The following is an 18,941-nucleotide window of genomic DNA, read 5'->3' as shown; positions in this document are numbered from 1 at the left end:
AGGTTAGAGTGCAGTGGTGCAATCTTAGCTCACTACAACCTCCGCCTCCCAGGTTCAAGCCATTCTCCTGCCTCAGCCTTCCAAGTAGCTGCAATTACTTGCCTTAGATTTTTTTTTTTTTTTACCAAATTATGTAGTAGTGTTGTTTTTAAAAATGAAATGAGCCGGGCACGGTGGCTCACGCCTGTACTCCCAGCACTTTGGAAGGCCGAGGTGGGTGGATCATGTCAGGAGATCGAGACCATCCTAACATGGTGAAACCCTGTCTCTACTAAAAATACAAAAAATTAGCAGGGCGTGGTGGCAGGCGCCTATATAGCCCAGCTACTTGGGAGGCTGAGGCACAAGAATTGCTTGAACCTGGGAAGCAGAGATTGCAGTGAGCCAAGATCATGCCACTGCACTCCAGCCTGGGCAACAGAGAGAGACTCTGTCTCAAAAAAACAAAAAAAAATGTTCACTCCGGCATTAAATTTTCCTAAAATAAAACAAGACATAAAAAAACACTTGGAGGATACCAGAGCACCTCCAGTATTGCTAAGTGGCCTTAGGTACTTGGTCACTGGATGCTGGGCAGCTTCAGGTGAAGATGGTGGTCACTGAAGCTCAGGTAACCACAGAGAGCTTCTCAGCACCGTTCTTTTCAATGCAATACAAAACAAAGCTTAAAAGACGCAATGTATCTGGGAAGTTAATTGGGGTGAAACTATGGATTAAAGCTGAGCCAAGGGAAAAATGTACCACAGCTGAGCGGGCTGACCCTAGTGCACTCACTGCTTTGTCATTGCTGCTGGCCGCCAAGGACCATCACCCCTCAAGGACTATGTGATGCCTTTTTCACGTTGTCTTTCAGAAACTTGATAGGACATCATATGTCTGATATTAGATGCCAGTATCAGGTTAGAAACTACACTGAAGTCTTCCTGTTTCCCATCTCAACTACACTGAGGTCACACTGACTAGATGAGCATGTGGCTGTTTTCCAACCCTGACAAACTAGTGTCAAATAGAAAAGCATAAATATAACCCATCACCATTAAAAAAAAAAATAAGGCAATGTCCTATCTTTAATGTACAGAAGTTGATTTTCCAAAATATTGACCAACTCTTAAAGTTCTAAAAAAAAAAAAGCTGCCAGGTATGGTGGCTCACTCAGGCCTGTGATCCCAGCAGTCTGGGGGGCCAAGGCAGGCATATTGCTTGAGCCCAGAAGGTTCGAGACCAGCCCGCACAACATGGCAAAACCCCATCTCTACAAAAGATACAAAAATTAGCAGGGCATGGTGGTGCGTGCCTATAGTCCCAGTCACTCAAGGAGGCGGACGTGGGAGGATCACCTGTGCCTGGGAAGAAGGTGGAGGCTACAGTGAGCCATGACAGTGCCACTGCACTCCAACCTGGGTGACAAAGTTAAGACTCTTCTCCACAAAAAAAAAACAAAAAGAAAAAAAAGGAAAGTATAATTCTTCCCTCAATTTACATGGTACTTGTGTACCTGGGAATTCAGTATACATTAAACCATGCAAAAAATACTTTGAATTTATATAAATTGGATTAGGAATGAAGACCTATATCCACAAAGTATTGAACACCTTAAGACCTGTAACTCGTTAGCTTGTTATATTTGAAATCTGAATGTTGCAGTGGTGGCTCACGCTTGTAATCCCAGCACTTTGGGAGTCCGAGACCAGCCTGGGCAACATGGCAAAACCTGTCTCTACTAAAAATACAAAAATTAGCTGGGCGTGGTGGTGCACGCCTGTAATCCCAGGTACTCGGGAGGCTGAGGGAGGAGAATCACTTGAACCCAGGAGGCGGAGGTTGCAGTGAGCCAAGATCGAACCACTGCACTCCAGCCTGGGTGACAGAGTGAGAATCTGTCTCAGGAAAAAAAAAAGTAAATCCATGGCTTGGTATCAGTATCAATCATGTATTAATAAACCTAAATTCAGTGTGAAAATGCACCTACCTAGAAAATCTTGTTTCCCAAAATTCTCTGCGGGTTACTTGAAAAACAAAAAAAGCATAAACTAGAAAACCCTAAAATCATCTTAAAATAACTAAAGATTAACCACTCATTTACATATTTTTATTTGGAAATGTTTATATCAGTACAAGAAACAATTTTGGAAACACTGGATGTCATTAGTTATCATTAGTTTATTATAAAAGAGAAATATGGAAATTATTTACATGACGAAAGATTTCAGAACTTCAGTGGAATGGGCAGCTTCATGTTGATGCCATTTCAATAGTGACTTATTTCAGTCTACGTACTTTCCAAGAATGTCACCATCTCTAAATAGGAAATAATCCTGCAAGTGAAGAAACCATTAGTTAAGACAACTAATCACAAATATCTGACTTCTTTGTAGAATTATTAAGTTTACACACCTTGTCATCTAGAACTACTTTGGTGCCTCCATATTCTGGGAGAAGAACTTTATCTCCAACTTTCACGCTAACTGGTTGAATCTCTCCACCCTTAAAAAAGGAAGGATGTTTATTAGCAAAGATATCTAGTTCACCCAACATAAACAGTTAACTTTTAAATCACTACAACTAGTGAAACATGCTCACTCAAATCCAATTATATTAAAAATATACTTCGTGGCTAAGTGATATGATTCATACTAGAATTACAGATCTTCACTCAAAAATACCACTGTAGTTACACTTTGAAATAATACACAGTGGCTTAAACAAAACCTGACTCCAATGTAAAAGTTCAAGAAAATATTCTGGAAAAGCTAACTCTAGTTAACTAAAGCTAACTTTATAACTGTTAAATATTAACATATCAACTATATGAAATAAACCTGCAACAGTAGCCAGCACCCAGAAAATGCCATATACAAATGGTCATATTTTCCTTCTTTCAACATACAAAAATTTAATACTTTTTTGGATTTAGAACATACGCTTCTCTTGTGATTGTTTTGTTCCCTCCAAAGAACAGATTTGGGGAAAGGGACTGCAGCTAAGTGTCCACTCCCCAAAGTCTTCCTATTCCTAACTCCATGACAGCTCCTCAGTAGAGCTTTCCTCCTCAGAAGTAACTGAAACGATGCAGTTAACATTATTTGGCCCCAACGGCATTTACTGTGTATTTTGGCTGACATCTTTAGAAGGCCGAGGCCTAAACAATTAACTGAGGAACATCTAAAACAGAGGTGTGCAATCTTTTGGCTTCCCTGGGCCACACTGGAAGAATTGTGTTGGGCCACACATAAAATACGCTAACATTAGCAGTAGCTGATAAGCTTTAAAAAAATTGGAAAATACCAAGTTTTAAGAAAGTTTAGGGATTTGCATTAGGCGGCATTCAAAGCTGTCCTGGGCTCCAGATTGGAGAAGACTGACCAACCTGTTCCTCGGATAGGTATACCAACTAAGGCCCCAACTGGTTAAGATTAGGGCAATTTCAACGTGTTAGTTAAACGAACAGTCCAAGTTTCCTCTCAATTCTTAAATGCTCCTTCATTTTACCTTGAAGCACATCTTTTGTATTTATTTATTTATTTATTTTGTAGCCAGGAGGTCTCACTATGTTGCCCAGACTGGTTTTGAACCTGAGCTCAAACGATCCTCCTGCTTCAGCCTCCCAAAATGCAAGGATTACAGGTGTGAGCCACCACGCACAGCCTCTTTTGTCTTATTAAAAATTTAGGATGTAAGGCAAACACTGATCACACTAGGCTACCAAATTGCTATTGAGGGCTTTTTTTTTTTTTTTTGAGACGGAGTCTTGCCCTGTTGCCCATGCTGGAATGCAGGGGTGCGATCTCGGCTCCTTGCAACCTCCGCCTCCAGGGTTCAAATGATTCTCCTGCCTCAGCCTCCCCAGTAGCTGGGATTACAGGCGCACGCCACCACACCCGGCTAATTTTTGTATCTTTAGTAGAGACGGGGTTTCACCATGTTGGTCAGGCTGGTCTTTAACTCCTGACCTTGTGATCCACACACCTCAGCCTCCCAAAGTGCTGAGATTACAGGCGAGAGCCACCGCGCCCAGCCTATTGAGGACAATTTTTAATACTCTGAAACTATCACATAAAATAAGCAACTTTATATTAGTCATTTCCTTTTAAGAAACAGATTAGAACCAAAGCAATTAATGATCTTAAAAACGACATAAACTCTACTTAATAGGCGACTTTTAATACTCCAGAATTACTTCTTTTCCCTCCACTGCACACTATAAAAAAATAGTTCCACTGCAGCCCCTATTTACCTTTCCTTTAGAACCCGATCCAACCGCGACTACTGTTGCTTGCAATACTTTTCCTTGAGATTTTTCTGGAAGCATAATGCCTCCTTTGGTTACAGTTTCAGCAGCACTCCTTTCAACCAATACTCGGTCAAAGAGTGGAAGAAACTTTCTAAACGCTTGTCCTGCCTGTAGGAAGAAAAATGTTTTGAAACAAAAACTAAATGTAATCACATTATCAACAGGCAACGCCACCGTGCTATACATCTCAACACGTTTTGGCTTTGAAAGTTAACACCAAACCTCAGCTTATTCGTTAAGGAAACGCATTTGAATGTGCTAACCAATATTCTAAGTTTAATTCCCGATTCCTTACGTCTGTTAGGGGTCGTTGTCGCTCCTCCGGTTAGCAACCAGACCAGCTTTAAGGTCAACCTTAGTTTATTCCAAGGTCAAATGTTTTCCTTCTTCAGGTTTTTCCAGAAATTTTCAGGAAAACCTGGGTCAAGCTCCCTGCCTGGCACCATGCTTTTTACCCAAGATATTACACATCCACAAAGGCCCTGCAGAAGCAGGTGGGACGCTGCGCGTGCGCCCGGGTTCCCGCCCCCCGCCTTACACACCGGCGGCACACGCGCGTGCAAAGAGCCCTGGGGGAGAAAAGGGTCGGGCGGGCCTTGCTGCTCCAAGGTGCCAGCGGGCGCTGGTCACTGAGTGGCCACCAATCCCTCCTGCCCAGCCCAACAAAAGAGGGGCGTCAGGGATCCCCGTACGCCTCAGACAGGCCCGGGCCTGCAGGCCTCGGGGCCACGCGGGACTCACCATGACTCCCTCCGCCTCAGACTCGTACTCCGCTCTAGTGTAGCGCCGCAAGGAGAGACTCGCGATCCGGCCCTGGCGACACGTGAAAAAACCACCCAGCGCGCAGGCGCCCTCGCCCCAACCCCCGCCGCTAGCCCCCCTCACCCCTCCCAGGGAGGGAGGGCGGTCGCCCCGACGCGCACCGCGATTCGCCCCAAGGGCCCTGCGCAGGACGCTGACGCGAAGACTCGGAGGCGGAAGAAAAGAGGAGCTGTTTCTAGGCTTTTCTAGGAGCCCAGCGGAGGTGAAAGAACTACCCCTTCGTCCCCTCCCGGAAATGACGCGATTTGACCCTTGAGCCGTAGGGAGCGCGGCATTTTCCGGAAAGTTCTGGAACCCAGCGCGGCCCGGGAACTAGCCTAAGCCGGCCGGAGAGGGCTGAGCGCGCTAGCAAACCCTGCGCGGGTAGGCAGGGGCGGGGCTCGCGCGCAGAGTGTGCAGATTGCAGGGCCCCGGCTGACGGGAAGCGGGTGGGAGCTGCCTGCACACGCGGTGCCGCGGGGCGGGGGTAGAGGCGGAGGGAGGGGACACGGGCTCATTGCGGTGTGCGCCCTGCACTCTGTCCCTCACTCGCCGCCGACGACCTGACTCGCCGCGCGCACGCCCTGCCGCCGCCCCGCAGGTACGCGGCCTTCCCGCGCCGCCTCCCCCCGGCGCCTGCGACCCCCGAGTGGGCCTTCCTCCTCTGCGGTCCTGCTGGAGGGTGCGGGCGGCGACAGCCTGGAGTTCCGCACCGCGCCGCAGGCCTAGGCCCGCGGGTCCAGGCCTCGCGGTCCATGCGGGTTCCATCACGTGCGACGCGGATCCTGGACCTCGGCTGGGCGCGGGAGGGACAACTCGTGGGGATTGAATTTGGGGGATTGTAACCACTTAGGCCCGCTGGTGCAACCTGCGCCTGGCCGACTTCAGGGAACCGGGGAGGGTGGTGTACGCGAGGGAACCGCTTTTTTCCCCCGCAGGCAGCTGGGATACCGCGCCTCCACTCTTGACCTTGCTGGGGGCGTTCGGAAAGAAGAACACGTGGGCTCGCGCCGAGTGGGCCGGGCCGCCGCCCCCAGCGTCGCGGCCTTGTTGGCTGCTCTGATACAGTAGCCTTGGGGGGATCCATGGAGACACTTTGCTGAGCGGCTTTTTGCATCGTCAGGAATACTTTTAACTTCCCTGGTCACTTGGGTTTGTAACTTGCCTCTCTCCGGCTGACTTGGTTTCTCAGGGGCCACAGTTGGAGTGGGTCTGCCCACAAGGCCGTTTTCGCGGTGAAAGATTAACTCGTTTTTGGCGGCAGGGATAGGTGGCCGTGGGGAAGCAGCTGCATGTGCTTTGTGCTAGTGCTGTAGGTCAGGCGCCGGGGCGGCCTCTTTAGCTTGCGCTAGTGGCTGATGTTCCGAAGCTGCGGCGCCTTCCGTCATTCAGGCGTAGTGGCTGGCGGAGGTCAGCCAGGCTCAACATCTCACGTTGCTTGCTCTGTTGCACAGGTGGGCATGTTTGTTCTGCAGCGCACCACGGGTGGGTAGTTCTGATGATCTATTTGCTTCCATCCCCAGAAATGCTTCGGTTACCCACAGTCTTTCGCCAGATGAGACCGGTGTCCAGGGTACTGGCTCCTCATCTCACTCGGGCTTATGCCAAAGATGTAAAATTTGGTGCAGATGCCCGAGCCTTAATGCTTCAAGGTGTAGACCTTTTAGCCGATGCTGTGGCCGTTACAATGGGGCCAAAGGTATCAGTATTTTTATTTTATTGTAATTACAGTATTATTAATAGCATTTTACTCACAAATAGTCGCACTGAACTATTCAACAGTACTTTCGTATCCATTTTTGAGAGAACTCAGTTTACATGTAAGAATTCTGAAGTATTGGTTAACCTTTTTTTCTTAGACATGATCTTAAAGCTTAAACTGCTTCAGCCAGATTTTCGAAACTATTTTGTTCAATGTGTGATGTAATCGGGTAGTAACTTATAGCTCAAGGTGGATTCTTAAATCGAGGTAGAATTTTGCTTGCCCAAGTTAAAATTTGGATCCTTTCCCAGTAGTTCATGCCAAGTGTAGAGAGAAGAGTTTAACTTATCTTCCATAATTCCTTAGATACGTGCTTGTGGGTGCTAAATTTTTGTTTGGTTTATTGTAGTAAAATGTACGCAACATAAAATTACCATTAAGTGTGCACTTTGGGGACATTTAATTACATTTATGTTGTGCAGTCATCACCACCATTCATCTCCAAAACTTTTTATATGGGAAAATTGTAACTTTGTACTCATTATACAGTAGCTTCCCGTTCTCTCCTCCACCCCAAGATGCTAGTTTTACGCATCGGTTTTCTGCTGTTCTCTTGTTCCAAAGCATATTTAAAATAAGTCTCATTTAATAGGGGTAATATTTTGAGGAGGCCTTTGAAGGTGGTGTGCAGTCAAACGGTGCTTCATTTCAGTTTGAAGACAGTTCAGATATCAAGTGATCCAAAAACTGCATAAAAATACAGCATTCGCACACCTCACAAATAGAAAGTAGCAGCTTTAGTTCAAATCCGAAGGATGGCCAATAACTTTGTGCCATGGTTGAAGTTTTATGTTGAGTGAACCTGGAAGAGCACATTACTTGCCTTGATGGTTAATATTTTAGTTAAACGAATTTTAAAACAAGTCACATTACTTTAAAAGATAACAGGCACTAACTAAAACTTAAGTATAAGTGATAGGAAGATTGTTTTATTATCTTGTGTTCTTGTTCATTTTATAAGATGACAAATTTTAGTCCCTAGGATTTTAATCTCCTAAATTACCTAGTTCAAAATTATGCTCTTGGCAGAGAATCAAGTCATTTTGTCTGTAGACAAAGAATGTCGATAAACTTGCCCTTGAGACTCATGCTGCAAGACTGATAAAAATGACACAACTTATGTTAAGACTTTGAAGTAGTTGCTTTATTATGAAGACTGCTCATTTTTTAAAATGTAAATCGTCCTTAGGGTGTGTGTGATCCTGTTACATTTTTTTCTTCTAGGGAAGAACAGTGATTATTGAGCAGAGTTGGGGAAGTCCCAAAGTAACAAAAGATGGTGTGACTGTTGCGAAGTCAATTGACTTAAAGGATAAATATAAAAACATTGGAGCTAAACTTGTTCAAGATGTTGCCAATAACACAAATGAAGAGGCTGGGGATGGCACTACCACTGCTACTGTACTGGCACGCTCTATAGCCAAGGAAGGCTTCGAGAAGATTAGCAAAGGTGCTAATCCAGTGGAAATCAGGAGAGGTAGGAATGTCTGTTGTCACTACGGTGTTCTGAACTTCAGTGTGCTTTAAGGCATTGATTCCTTGGACCTAAGGAAAGTGTTACTTGAGGAAATTAATCCTTCTCTCATTCCTCCTCTTGGCCTGGAGAAATCTTAAACTGGGTTTTCCTTTAGCAAGCTTGGCTGTATGGTGGGTAGGTACTGTTAGGTAATTTTGATATTTTATTTAGTTGGTTTCTTTTGTTTTTAGAGACAGGGTCTTGCTCTGTAGCCCAGGCTGGACTGCACTGGAACTTCTGGGCTCAAGCAATCCTCCTGCCTCAGCCTCCAAGTAGCTGGGACTGCTACAGGCACTCACCACCATTCCTGGCTAATTTTTAGTTTAGTTTTGTAGAAAGTAAGACTGAATACACTGGATCATTCAGAATGTCAGAAAGTAATGTTTTCCTCAGTTTATTTTTTCTTAATAGCACACACCATGTTATTGGTTTGTGTTTTGTTAGTGCTTGTAACTGGAGTGCAACTTAATTAACAATTTGCTCCTCAGCATGAGGTTCATGACAGTATAGACTTAAATTCTAGTCCCATGTTTGTCATTTATTAGCTGTGTGCTAATATTAGCAGAATTGCTGTGTATATCTAGGGTATGTTAGGGTTCAAACCAGGAACCCTCTTGTGAGTGAAGGTGGGGGAGCTATTGGTAATTTTTTGTCAGAATTGGCATACTAATGTATTACTACATTACTAATGTATCATTACCTCATCTATTTCAATGTTTATGGGCCAAGCGAATACACTTCACTAAAAGCATTTTTACTGTAAATCACTAACAAGTATTAATTAAGGTTATGAAGAGGACTTACCAACATCTTGCATTGGATTTTTTTTGAAGTAACATTTCTCAAACGAGAGCTAGCACTATTCCCAATTGAGCAAAATGGGACTGTTAAGACTGATGTAAAACAAAAATATTTTGTTAGTTCATAATACATACTAAATTGAGGGGATTTCAGATAATTGACACCTGCAGAGGCATAGTCACAACAGATTACTGTCATTTAAGAACTGTACTTCTTGTTGAAAATAAGGGAGTGTTAACCATTTTGGTCCTTTTTTGCATCATCTAATGGACATGAGAAGTGTCGGGGACCCTATTGGAAACAGCATGATTGGGTTAGGAATAATTTGCATAGGATGAGTTCAGTGGTGAGATTCTTGAAACTACACATCTACCTTGTTTTAGTCCTATTTTCAAAATTTTGGCATTGTGAGATTTTATTTACTGTGTGAACCTAAAGTTACTGTTTAAGTACATGCCACGCAACTCTGTGTTATTAAGAAGCACTGTCTCAGAAGCTATGTGTAAATTTAATATTAAGGCACTAAAGACCAAGCATAGGTACATACCTGTAGTCCCAGCTACATGGGAAGCTGAGGTGGGAGGATTGCTTGAGCCCAGGAGTTCAAGACCACCTTGGGCAACATAGTGAGACCTTGTCTACAAAAATAAAAGAAGCTGAGCATGGTGGCTTGATCCTGTGGTTTCAGCTACTCCCTTGAGCCCAGGATGTCAGGGCTGCAGTGAGCCATGATCTGTGCTACTGTACTCCAGCCCGGGCGACGGAACAAGACCCTGTCTCAAAAAAAAAAAAAAAAACTTTTTTAAGTTAAGGCATTAAAATATTTGTCACAAATCTCAAGATTTCTACTTGACATAGAAGCCATGAGAGAAATAAACATTGTAATGACATATATCGTTGAACTAGGTGTGATGTTAGCTGTTGATGCTGTAATTGCTGAACTTAAAAAGCAGTCTAAACCTGTGACCACCCCTGAAGAAATTGCACAGGTAAGGACTTAACACGTTATATGTTTTTTAAAGAAAATTTAATGGCATGTGTGATTTTTTTTTTTTCCTTGATCACACCAATGTCAGAATAACAATACTACCCAATCATCAATATTACAATCATTGTTTCTTACTGCTAAAACCTTTGAAAAGAATTATGACCATAATGGTTGTCATTTAGTTCTGCATGTGGTTGTCATTTTAGTTCTACATGGCTGTAAAATGCATTCGTATGATTGTGAAAATGTTCTTAGCCATTGTCAAAGGTGCATAAGTTTTGTCAGTTTGTAATGAAGTCAGCATTTTTAAACTTTTTGTTACAAGAATAGTTTTATATATCATATTCTTCAAAACAATGTAGTCAAATGATGAATCGGAAAAGAGCAAAGAACCAGTACTTCATGAAAACTACCATAACGTAAATTCCCCTTCTCTCCCCTGGATGGAAATATCAATTTGGAAGTTACTAGGAAAAGGTAAGGGAACTGACTGAGGGCACTAGCCTTACCTTTTAATTTCGAAGAGTAACTTGATTATTTCAGGTTGCTACGATTTCTGCAAATGGAGACAAAGAAATTGGCAATATCATCTCTGATGCAATGAAAAAGGTTGGAAGAAAGGGTGTCATCACAGTAAAGGCAAGTGTGTTTATTTTTAAAGATAATTTTAGTTATCTGATGATCAAAAGTTTGAATTATCTGATGATCAAAACTGAATTTTCCAAACAGAAAAATTCTGTGTTTTAAAAACAGCTTTTTTATTCCTTCATATGTAGTCTCAGCACATGTATAAAGTACTTACTGTGTTTTATGTGAATTAGCCTTTGCTCCATGAAATGAATCCATCCTAACTTAAATGATTATTCACATAAGCACTTTTGGGATTTTTTTGCAGAAGTGCAATTGGATGTCCTGGGCTTTTTCATACTCTACATCTCTTATGGCTACGATGTTTTTATTAATTTGGCCTGTAATTCCATGTTTTGTGTTCAATGAAATCTATATACCTAATTCTTTGACTTTTCATAGGATGGAAAAACACTGAATGATGAATTAGAAATTATTGAAGGCATGAAGTTTGATCGAGGCTATATTTCTCCATACTTTATTAATACATCAAAAGGTAAGAACAAATCAATAACTGAATTATTATTTTTAGACAGAGTCTCATTCTCTGTTGCCCAGGCTGGAGTGCAGTGGCATGATGCGGTGGCGCATTGCTCACTGCAACCTCCGCCTCCCAGGTTGAAGTGATTCTCTTGCCTCAGTCTCCCAAGTAGCTGGGATTACAGTCACACGCCACCATGCCAGGCTGATTTTTGTATTTTTAGTAGAGATGGGGTTTCACCATGTTGGCCAGGCTGGTCTCTTAACTCCTGACCTTAGGTGATCCATCCACCTTGGCCTCCCAAAGTGCTGGGATTACAGGTGTGAGGCACTGTGCCTGGCCAATTTTTGAATTTTTAATAGAGACAAGGTTTAGCCATGTTGGCCAAGCTGGTTTTGAATTCCTGGCCTCAAGTCATCTGCCTGCTTTGGCCTCCTGAAATTTTTAAAATATACTTTCCTAATGTGTGTCAAACTATAGGTATTAGTTGGTGTCATCCTCTAAAAAATAAATGTATATATTCCAAAAGTTAATGCATATGAGAAATGAAGGAGGAAAACAAACTCACTGGTCAATTTTAAAGTGTATTGGAACCTTGGTTTAGCTTTTCATCTAAATGTATTGCAGTCATTTTTTGTATATTTTTGAAATCTTCATTATTTTTACAGGTCAGAAATGTGAATTCCAGGATGCCTATGTTCTGTTGAGTGAAAAGAAAATTTCTAGTGTCCAGTCCATTGTACCTGCTCTTGAAATTGCCAATGCTCACCGTAAGCCTTTGGTCATAATCGCTGAAGATGTTGATGGAGAAGCTCTAAGTACACTCGTCTTGAATAGGTAATAGGCAGTGGTATTTGATTATTTATATTTCTGGGTGAAAGACAGAATTATTTGTATTGCTGTTTGCAGTCTCCATCATGTGTACCTCCACATTTGATCCAGTTGGGTTTGTATCTAGAATTGTAATTGTGTAAATCGGGTGTGCTCTATGTATCCTTATGGTTGTGTTTTTGAAAGGGACCCCAAAGTCTTTACTATTTTGATTAGCTTTCTCATAGAATAGACTAATTTAGCATATGGGTACCTCTCTGTATTTTGCAAGTGTTTTGAAGGCACGTGACTGAATCTTGTAATTTTTTTTTTTTTTTTTTTTTTTTTTTTTTGAGACAGAGTCTTACTCCCTGGCCCAGGCTGGAGTGCAGTGGCATAATCTTGGCTCACTACAATCTCCATCTCCTGGATTCAAGCATTTCTGCCTCAGCCTCCCAAGCAGCTGGGACTACAGGTGTGCGCCACCACACCTGACTAATTTTTGTATTTTCAGTAGAGATGGGGTTTCACCATATTGGCCAAGCTGGTCTCAAACTCCTGACCTCGTGATCCGCCCGCCTCATCCTCCGAAAGTGCTGGGATTACAGGTGTGAGCCACCGCGCTCGGCCTTGTAATTTTTTTTTTTTTTTTTTTTTTTTTTTGGAGACAGTCTCTGTCACCAAGGCCGGAGTGCAGTAGTGCAGTGGCTCAATCTTGGCTCAAGCCTCCTGGGTTCAAGTGTCAGTCTTGTTTTTTTTTTTTTTTTTTTTTTTTTTTTTAAAGGTTTTTCTGTTTAAAAATATGTATATTTTCAGAATATTATTTTGCATAGAAAAGGGAAGTAAACAACTAACTTCCAGATAACTCAGAGCCAGGCATGGTGGCTCACAGCTATAATCCCAGCACTTGGGGAGGCACAGGTGGGTGGATCACCTGAGATCAGGAGTTCGAGACCAGCCTGGCCAACATAGTAAAACCCCGTCTCTACTAAAAATATAAAAATTAGCAGAGCATGGTAGCGTGCGCCTGTAATCCCAGCTACTCAGAGGCTGAGGCAGGAGTATCACATGAATCCGGGAGGCGGAAGTTGCAGTGATCCGAGATTGTGCCACTGCACCCCAGCCTGGGCAACAAAACGAGACTCTGTCTCTAAATAAATAACTCAGATGTAAGTGTATTTCACCATTGAATATTTTTATTTATTTTGAGAGATAGACTCTGTCACCCAGGTTGGGCTGCGGCAGCACGATCATAGCTCACTGCAGCCTTGAACTCTTGGGGTCAAGCAATCCTCCTGCCTCAGCTTCCCAAGTAGCTGGGACTACACACTTGCACAAGCACACTTGGCTGATCTTTTAATTTTTTTGTAGAGACGAGGTCTCAATATGTTGCCTAGGCTAGTCTTAAACTGTTGGTGCTAGTCTTAAACTGTTGGTGAATCTTAAGTGATTCTCCCACCTCAGCCTCCCAAAGTGCTGGGATTACAGGCATGAGCCACTACACTTGGCTGTGATCAAGTATTTAGTCTGTTGTTAAATGTTTACTAAATAGTCTGAAGTAGAGAAAATAGCACCCAATCTAAAATAAGGTGGGGTCTAATCACTTATTTAAATCTACACTTTAAGCTATAGTTTACTATTAGTTTAAACTTTAAGACAGGTAATGTTCATGCTGCAGACAGTCTAAGGGCATTATTAACATGTTTGTTCTTATCTGAGAATTGAAGTATGTCAGAAGCAAGACTTTTCTTTCCATTTCGTTATAGTAGAAATGCATACATTAACAGGTATGTTTTAGATATTACACGTTTTGATCTGACCCAAAAGCTCTAATAAGCTTCCTTACCCTGAAATGTTTTTCTTAGCTTGGATTTGTTTTTTTGGAGGGATTAAGAAAAGACTTGGCTGGCCAGAAAAGACTTGCCTGGGCGCGGTGACTCATGCCTGTAATCCCAGCACTTTGGGAGGCCGAGGCAGGTGGATCACGAGGTCAGGAGATCGAGACCATCCTGGCTAATACGGTGAAACTCCGTCTCTACTAAAAATACAAAAAAATTAGCTGGGCGTGGTGGCGGGCTGAGGCAGGAGAATGGCATAAACCCGGGAGGCAGAGGTTGCAGTGAGCCGAGATCTCGCCACTGCACTCTAGCCTGGGCGACGAGCAAGACTCTGTCTCAACAACAAAAAAAAGAGACTTGAAGACTTGAGGCCAGAAAAAAACAAGCCTACAGAATTTTCATTAAGCCATTTTACTGCTAGTTGAAAAGTGGGATATCCAGTTTACATAGCATATAGCATATTCCTCTGATTTTTGTTTGGGTCCTTAATAAAATAGACCAGCTGTCTTGAAGTTTGAACATTCCTTCTGTTTCACAATCTGCTCTCAAATGGACATTTGATTGCACATTACAAGTATTCATTTACCTGGTAAAAATTTCAGGTGAGCTTAACAATACTGTCAGCTTTTTGTATAACATTTATAAAAGAAGTGAATTCAGAACAGTGCTCATTCAAAACTCAGCATTAATATATGGAGTAGATGTTTATTAAATGACCCTCAGATGTAATATTTAGTAATTATTGTTTTTCTACCATTCATAATAGTTATCACTGTATCCTATAACTTACTGTGATGTGATTTTTGCTGCTCGGCCTCCTGAGTAGCAGGGATTACAGGTGCCCACTACCACATTTGGCTGATTTTTGTTATTTTTAGTAGAGACAGGGTTTCACCATCTTGGCCAGGCTGGTCTTGAACTCCTGACCTCGTGATCCACCTGCCTCGGCCTTGCAAAATGCTGGGATTACAGGCCTGAGTCACAATGCCCGGCCAGGCCAACAGTTTATTAAGAAGGTAAACAGATATGGACAAGTATAATTAATAGAAAATAGCCTTAACTGTCTCAGATATTTCCTGTCTTAATTTGATCAAAAATTGCTAGGAAGCAAAAAAAAAAAAGAAAGCAAAACCAAACCAGATTACTTAGGGAGTCCTAAGTAATCTAGTAACAGCTTGAGGGGAATTAAACAGATAGGCATTTTTATTTCATTTAAATCTTACTATCAACTATTCTTAACAGGCTAAAGGTTGGTCTTCAGGTTGTGGCAGTCAAGGCTCCAGGGTTTGGTGACAATAGAAAGAACCAGCTTAAAGATATGGCTATTGCTACTGGTGGTGCAGTAAGTAAAATAAATGTGATAATTGTTTGCTGAATGTTTATACTTGTCTGGAATTTATAGATAGTTTAACATTTTTCACAATTAGATACCACAGGTGTCTGTTTCTTTTGGCTCTTTGGAAGGTAGGGGTTGGATTAAATTCCCTTTAATTTGCCACGAGTCTGGCCTAAGAATGAGCTTATTGACTGTTCTATATTGACTAAATCTTATTGACTGAATAAGGGGTTTCCTTTTTGTTTTTTTTGGGTTTTTTTTTGGAGACAGGTTGTCTTGATCTGTCTTGACTATCTTGATCTATATTGACTGTTCTTATTGACTATATCTGTGGGGTTTCCTTTTTTTTGAGACAGGGTGTCTTGATGTGTCACCCAGGCTGGAATGCAGTGGCGCAATCTTGGCTTACTGCAACCTCCACCTCCTGGGTTCAAGCAATCCTCCCGTCTCAGCCTCCCAAGTAGCTGGGACTACAGGTGCAGTACCATGTCCAGCTAATTTTTTTACTTTTAGTAGTGATGGGTCTCACTATATTGCCTAGGCTTCTGAAACTCCTGGACTCAAGCAATATGCCTGCCTCCGCCTCCCAAAGTCCTGGGGTTACAGGCATGAGCTACCGAGCTCAGTTTTGAGGTAGCTCAGTTTTGAAAGGTAGAAGTGTATGCTACAAGTGATGTAGGACTTGAGAGTCAAGGCCTATGGTCTTATCCTGGCTCTACCAGTAAGTGTGACCTTGGATGTTTTTTTCCTCAAGTAAGGCTGATAATAATTACCAGAGTTGTGAGAATTAAGTTGGAAATGCAGTGAAAGACTATACTCAAGTCTTGTTCTGGACTAACAGTGATCTTAAAATCTCTCAAAGAAATAAAGTATTTCGATGATTCTCTTGCATGGTATATTAATAAACTTGGTATAATGGCATAAACCGTAACCTACAACGGATTTATGTTTAACTCTTTTTGTAGGTATTTGGAGAAGAGGGGTTGACTCTGAATCTTGAAGACGTTCAGCCTCATGACTTAGGAAAAGTTGGAGAGGTCATTGTGACCAAAGATGATGCCATGCTCTTAAAAGGAAAAGGTGACAAGGCTCAAATTGAAAAACGTATTCAAGAAATCATTGAGCAGTTAGATGTCACAACTAGTGAATATGAAAAGGAAAAACTGAATGAACGGCTTGCAAAACTTTCAGATGGAGTAGCTGTGCTGAAGGTAAGATTCATTATTATGAATAAGTTTCTTGGGTTCTGAGTCCAAGAATGATTTTGCTTCTATAGTATTCCCCAGTAGTACCATGGAACTAAACAAGTATTTGAGGAATTAACTTCATAGTGGAATTTTGTTTTGTTTTGAGCTCTCCGTCACCCAGGCTGGGATGCAGTGGTGTGATCTCGGGGCACTGCAACCTCCGCCTCCTGGGTTCAAGCGAATCTTCTGCCTCCGCCTCCCAAGTAGCTGGGATTACAGGCACTTGCCACCATGCCTGGCTAATTTTGTATTTTTAGTGGAGACAGGGCTTCACCATGTTGGCCAGGCTGGTCTCAAACTCCTGACCTCAAGGGATCCACTCACCTCAGCCTCCCAAAGTGCTAGGATTACAGGTGTGAGCCACCACACCCACCCCAGGATTGCTTAAGTAAACTGCTTTTAAATGACTTGGCAATTAGCATCTTGAATGAAGAGGCCATACTAACTGGAATTCTTTTCATCTTTAGGTTGGTGGGACAAGTGATGTTGAAGTGAATGAAAAGAAAGACAGAGTTACAGATGCCCTTAATGCTACGAGAGCTGCTGTAGAAGAAGGCATTGTTTTGGGAGGGGGTTGTGCCCTGCTTCGATGCATTCCAGCCTTGGACTCACTGACTCCAGCTAATGAAGATCAAAAAATTGGTAAAAAGTTACCTTTTAAATGAGTTTGTGGCCTGATTTTAGTTTTTCTGTTAGAATAATAATGTTGCAGTCCCCTAAATGGAATAGCACATCCATTTCCTGAATAACAGAAGTAGAATAGTGCTAATGTCAGAGCTAAACATGCATCACATCTTTTTCAGAGGAAATGATTTGATCTGTAGTAGGATTGGGATTTCCCTACATCAATATCCTCACAAATTATAAATGTGTTACAATATTTACAAATCAAAGTATTAAAATTTTGCTGAAATTTCTCTGTAGGTATAGAAATTATTAAAAGAACACTCAAAATTCCAGCAATGACCATTGCTAAGAATGCAGGTGTTGAAGGATCTTTGATAGTTGAGAAAATTATGCAAAGTTCCTCAGAAGTTGGTTATGATGCTATGGTTGGAGATTTTGTGAATATGGTGGAAAAAGGAATTATTGACCCAACAAAGGTAAATGGTTGAACACTTTCTAAAAATTCTTTTGTTGTTCATTTTGTTAATGTATCCCCACATCCCAAATCTTTGATTTTGTCACCAGAAAAATAGTCTAATAGCAGTAGCAACAGCAATAGCACTTGTGCCCATCAACAATTCTCATGTACATTTCCAGCACCTAGATATTTAATACTCCACTAAAAGGAAGCAGGATCCCTTGAGTAGCAGTTGAGTTCATGCCTGCAGGCAGGAAAAAATCAGGATGGATCTGGAACACCCTGTTCCTGCCTGGCAGTGAGAATACTTTACAAGATACCCAAAACAGGGTTGTGTTTTGTTTTTAAGACAGTCGCTCTGTCGCCCAGGCTGGAGTGCAGGCAGTGACAACCTCCACCTCCTGGGTTCAAGCGATTCTCCTGCCTCAGCCTCCCGAGTAGCTGGGATTACAGGCATGCACCACCATGCCTGGCTAATTTTTGTATTTTTAGTAGAGACGGAGGTCTCACCATGTTGGCCAGGCTGGTTTCGAACTCCTAACCTCAAGTCATCTACCTGCCTCAGCCTCCCAAAGTGCTGGGATTACAGGTGTGAGCCAGCACGCCCAGAGAGAAATTTTCAGTAAGTCTTGCTCATATTTTACTAAGGGAAAACTAATGTTTAATTAAATTTTTTTCTAGGTTGTGAGAACTGCTTTATTGGATGCTGCTGGTGTGGCCTCTCTGTTAACTACAGCAGAAGTTGTAGTCACAGAAATTCCTAAAGAAGAGAAGGACCCTGGAATGGGTGCAATGGGTGGAATGGGAGGTGGTATGGGAGGTGGCATGTTCTAACTCCTAGACTAGTGCTTTACCTTTATTAATGAACTGTGACAGGAAGCCCAAGGCAGTGTTCCTCACCAATAACTTCAGAGAAGTCAGTTGGAGAAAATGAAGAAAAAGGCTGGCTGAAAATCACTATAACCATCAGTTACTGGTTTCAGTTGACAAAATACATAATGGTTTACTGCTGTCATTGTCCATGCCTACAGATAATTTATTTTGTATTTTTGAATAAAAAACATTTGTACATTCCTGATACTGGGTACAAGAGCCATGTACCAATGTACTGCTTTCAACTTAAATCACTGAGGCATTTTTACTACTATTCTGTTAAAATCAGGATTTTAGTGCTTGCCACCACCAGATGAGAAGTTAAGCAGCCTTTCTGTGGAGAGTGAGAATAATTGTGTACAAAGTAGAGAAATATCCAATTATGTGACAACCTTTGTGTAATAAAAATTTGTTTAAAGTTAATAATTGTGTTAGCCTTTCCATGATTAGAACATACTGAAAATTGAAAGCCAGTTGAAGGGGCAG

General features: G+C 42.2%; 2 protein-coding genes across 5 annotated transcripts; one reads left to right on the top strand and one right to left on the bottom strand.

The window, feature by feature from the left end:
• Positions 1-2,075: 2,075 nt before the first annotated feature.
• HSPE1 (heat shock protein family E (Hsp10) member 1) lies at positions 2,076-5,354 on the bottom strand. Its single transcript, XM_063644876.1, has 4 exons — positions 5,033-5,354; positions 4,235-4,399; positions 2,395-2,484; positions 2,076-2,315 (listed from the first exon to the last, which is right to left on the bottom strand). The coding sequence occupies exons 1-4, from the start codon at positions 5,033-5,035 to the stop codon at positions 2,265-2,267; spliced, it is 309 nt and encodes a 102-aa protein (XP_063500946.1). The 5' UTR covers positions 5,036-5,354; the 3' UTR covers positions 2,076-2,264.
• Positions 5,184-18,878, top strand: HSPD1 (heat shock protein family D (Hsp60) member 1). Of its 4 annotated transcripts, none has more exons than XM_063644868.1 (12): positions 5,184-5,476; positions 6,616-6,791; positions 8,079-8,331; positions 10,078-10,160; positions 10,703-10,798; positions 11,189-11,282; positions 11,936-12,104; positions 15,158-15,257; positions 16,217-16,462; positions 16,966-17,140; positions 17,423-17,601; positions 18,264-18,878. In XM_063644868.1, exons 2-12 carry the CDS (start codon positions 6,618-6,620, stop codon positions 18,414-18,416), a joined length of 1,722 nt encoding a protein of 573 aa, XP_063500938.1. In that variant the 5' UTR covers positions 5,184-5,476; positions 6,616-6,617; the 3' UTR covers positions 18,417-18,878. The 4 variants fall into 4 exon arrangements, with proteins under 4 accessions (XP_063500938.1, XP_055146089.1, XP_063500937.1 ...); XM_055290114.2 differs by having other exon boundaries at positions 5,470-5,693; XM_063644867.1 differs by lacking the exon at positions 5,184-5,476 and adding an exon at positions 5,511-5,693 and having other exon boundaries at positions 10,703-10,804.
• The last annotated feature ends 63 nt before the right edge of the window (positions 18,879-18,941 follow it).

Source organism: Symphalangus syndactylus, chromosome 8, assembly GCF_028878055.3.
Source record: "Symphalangus syndactylus isolate Jambi chromosome 8, NHGRI_mSymSyn1-v2.1_pri, whole genome shotgun sequence".
Lineage (NCBI taxonomy): Eukaryota > Metazoa > Chordata > Mammalia > Primates > Hylobatidae > Symphalangus > Symphalangus syndactylus.
This window is presented reverse-complemented; position numbering and strand designations above follow the sequence as displayed.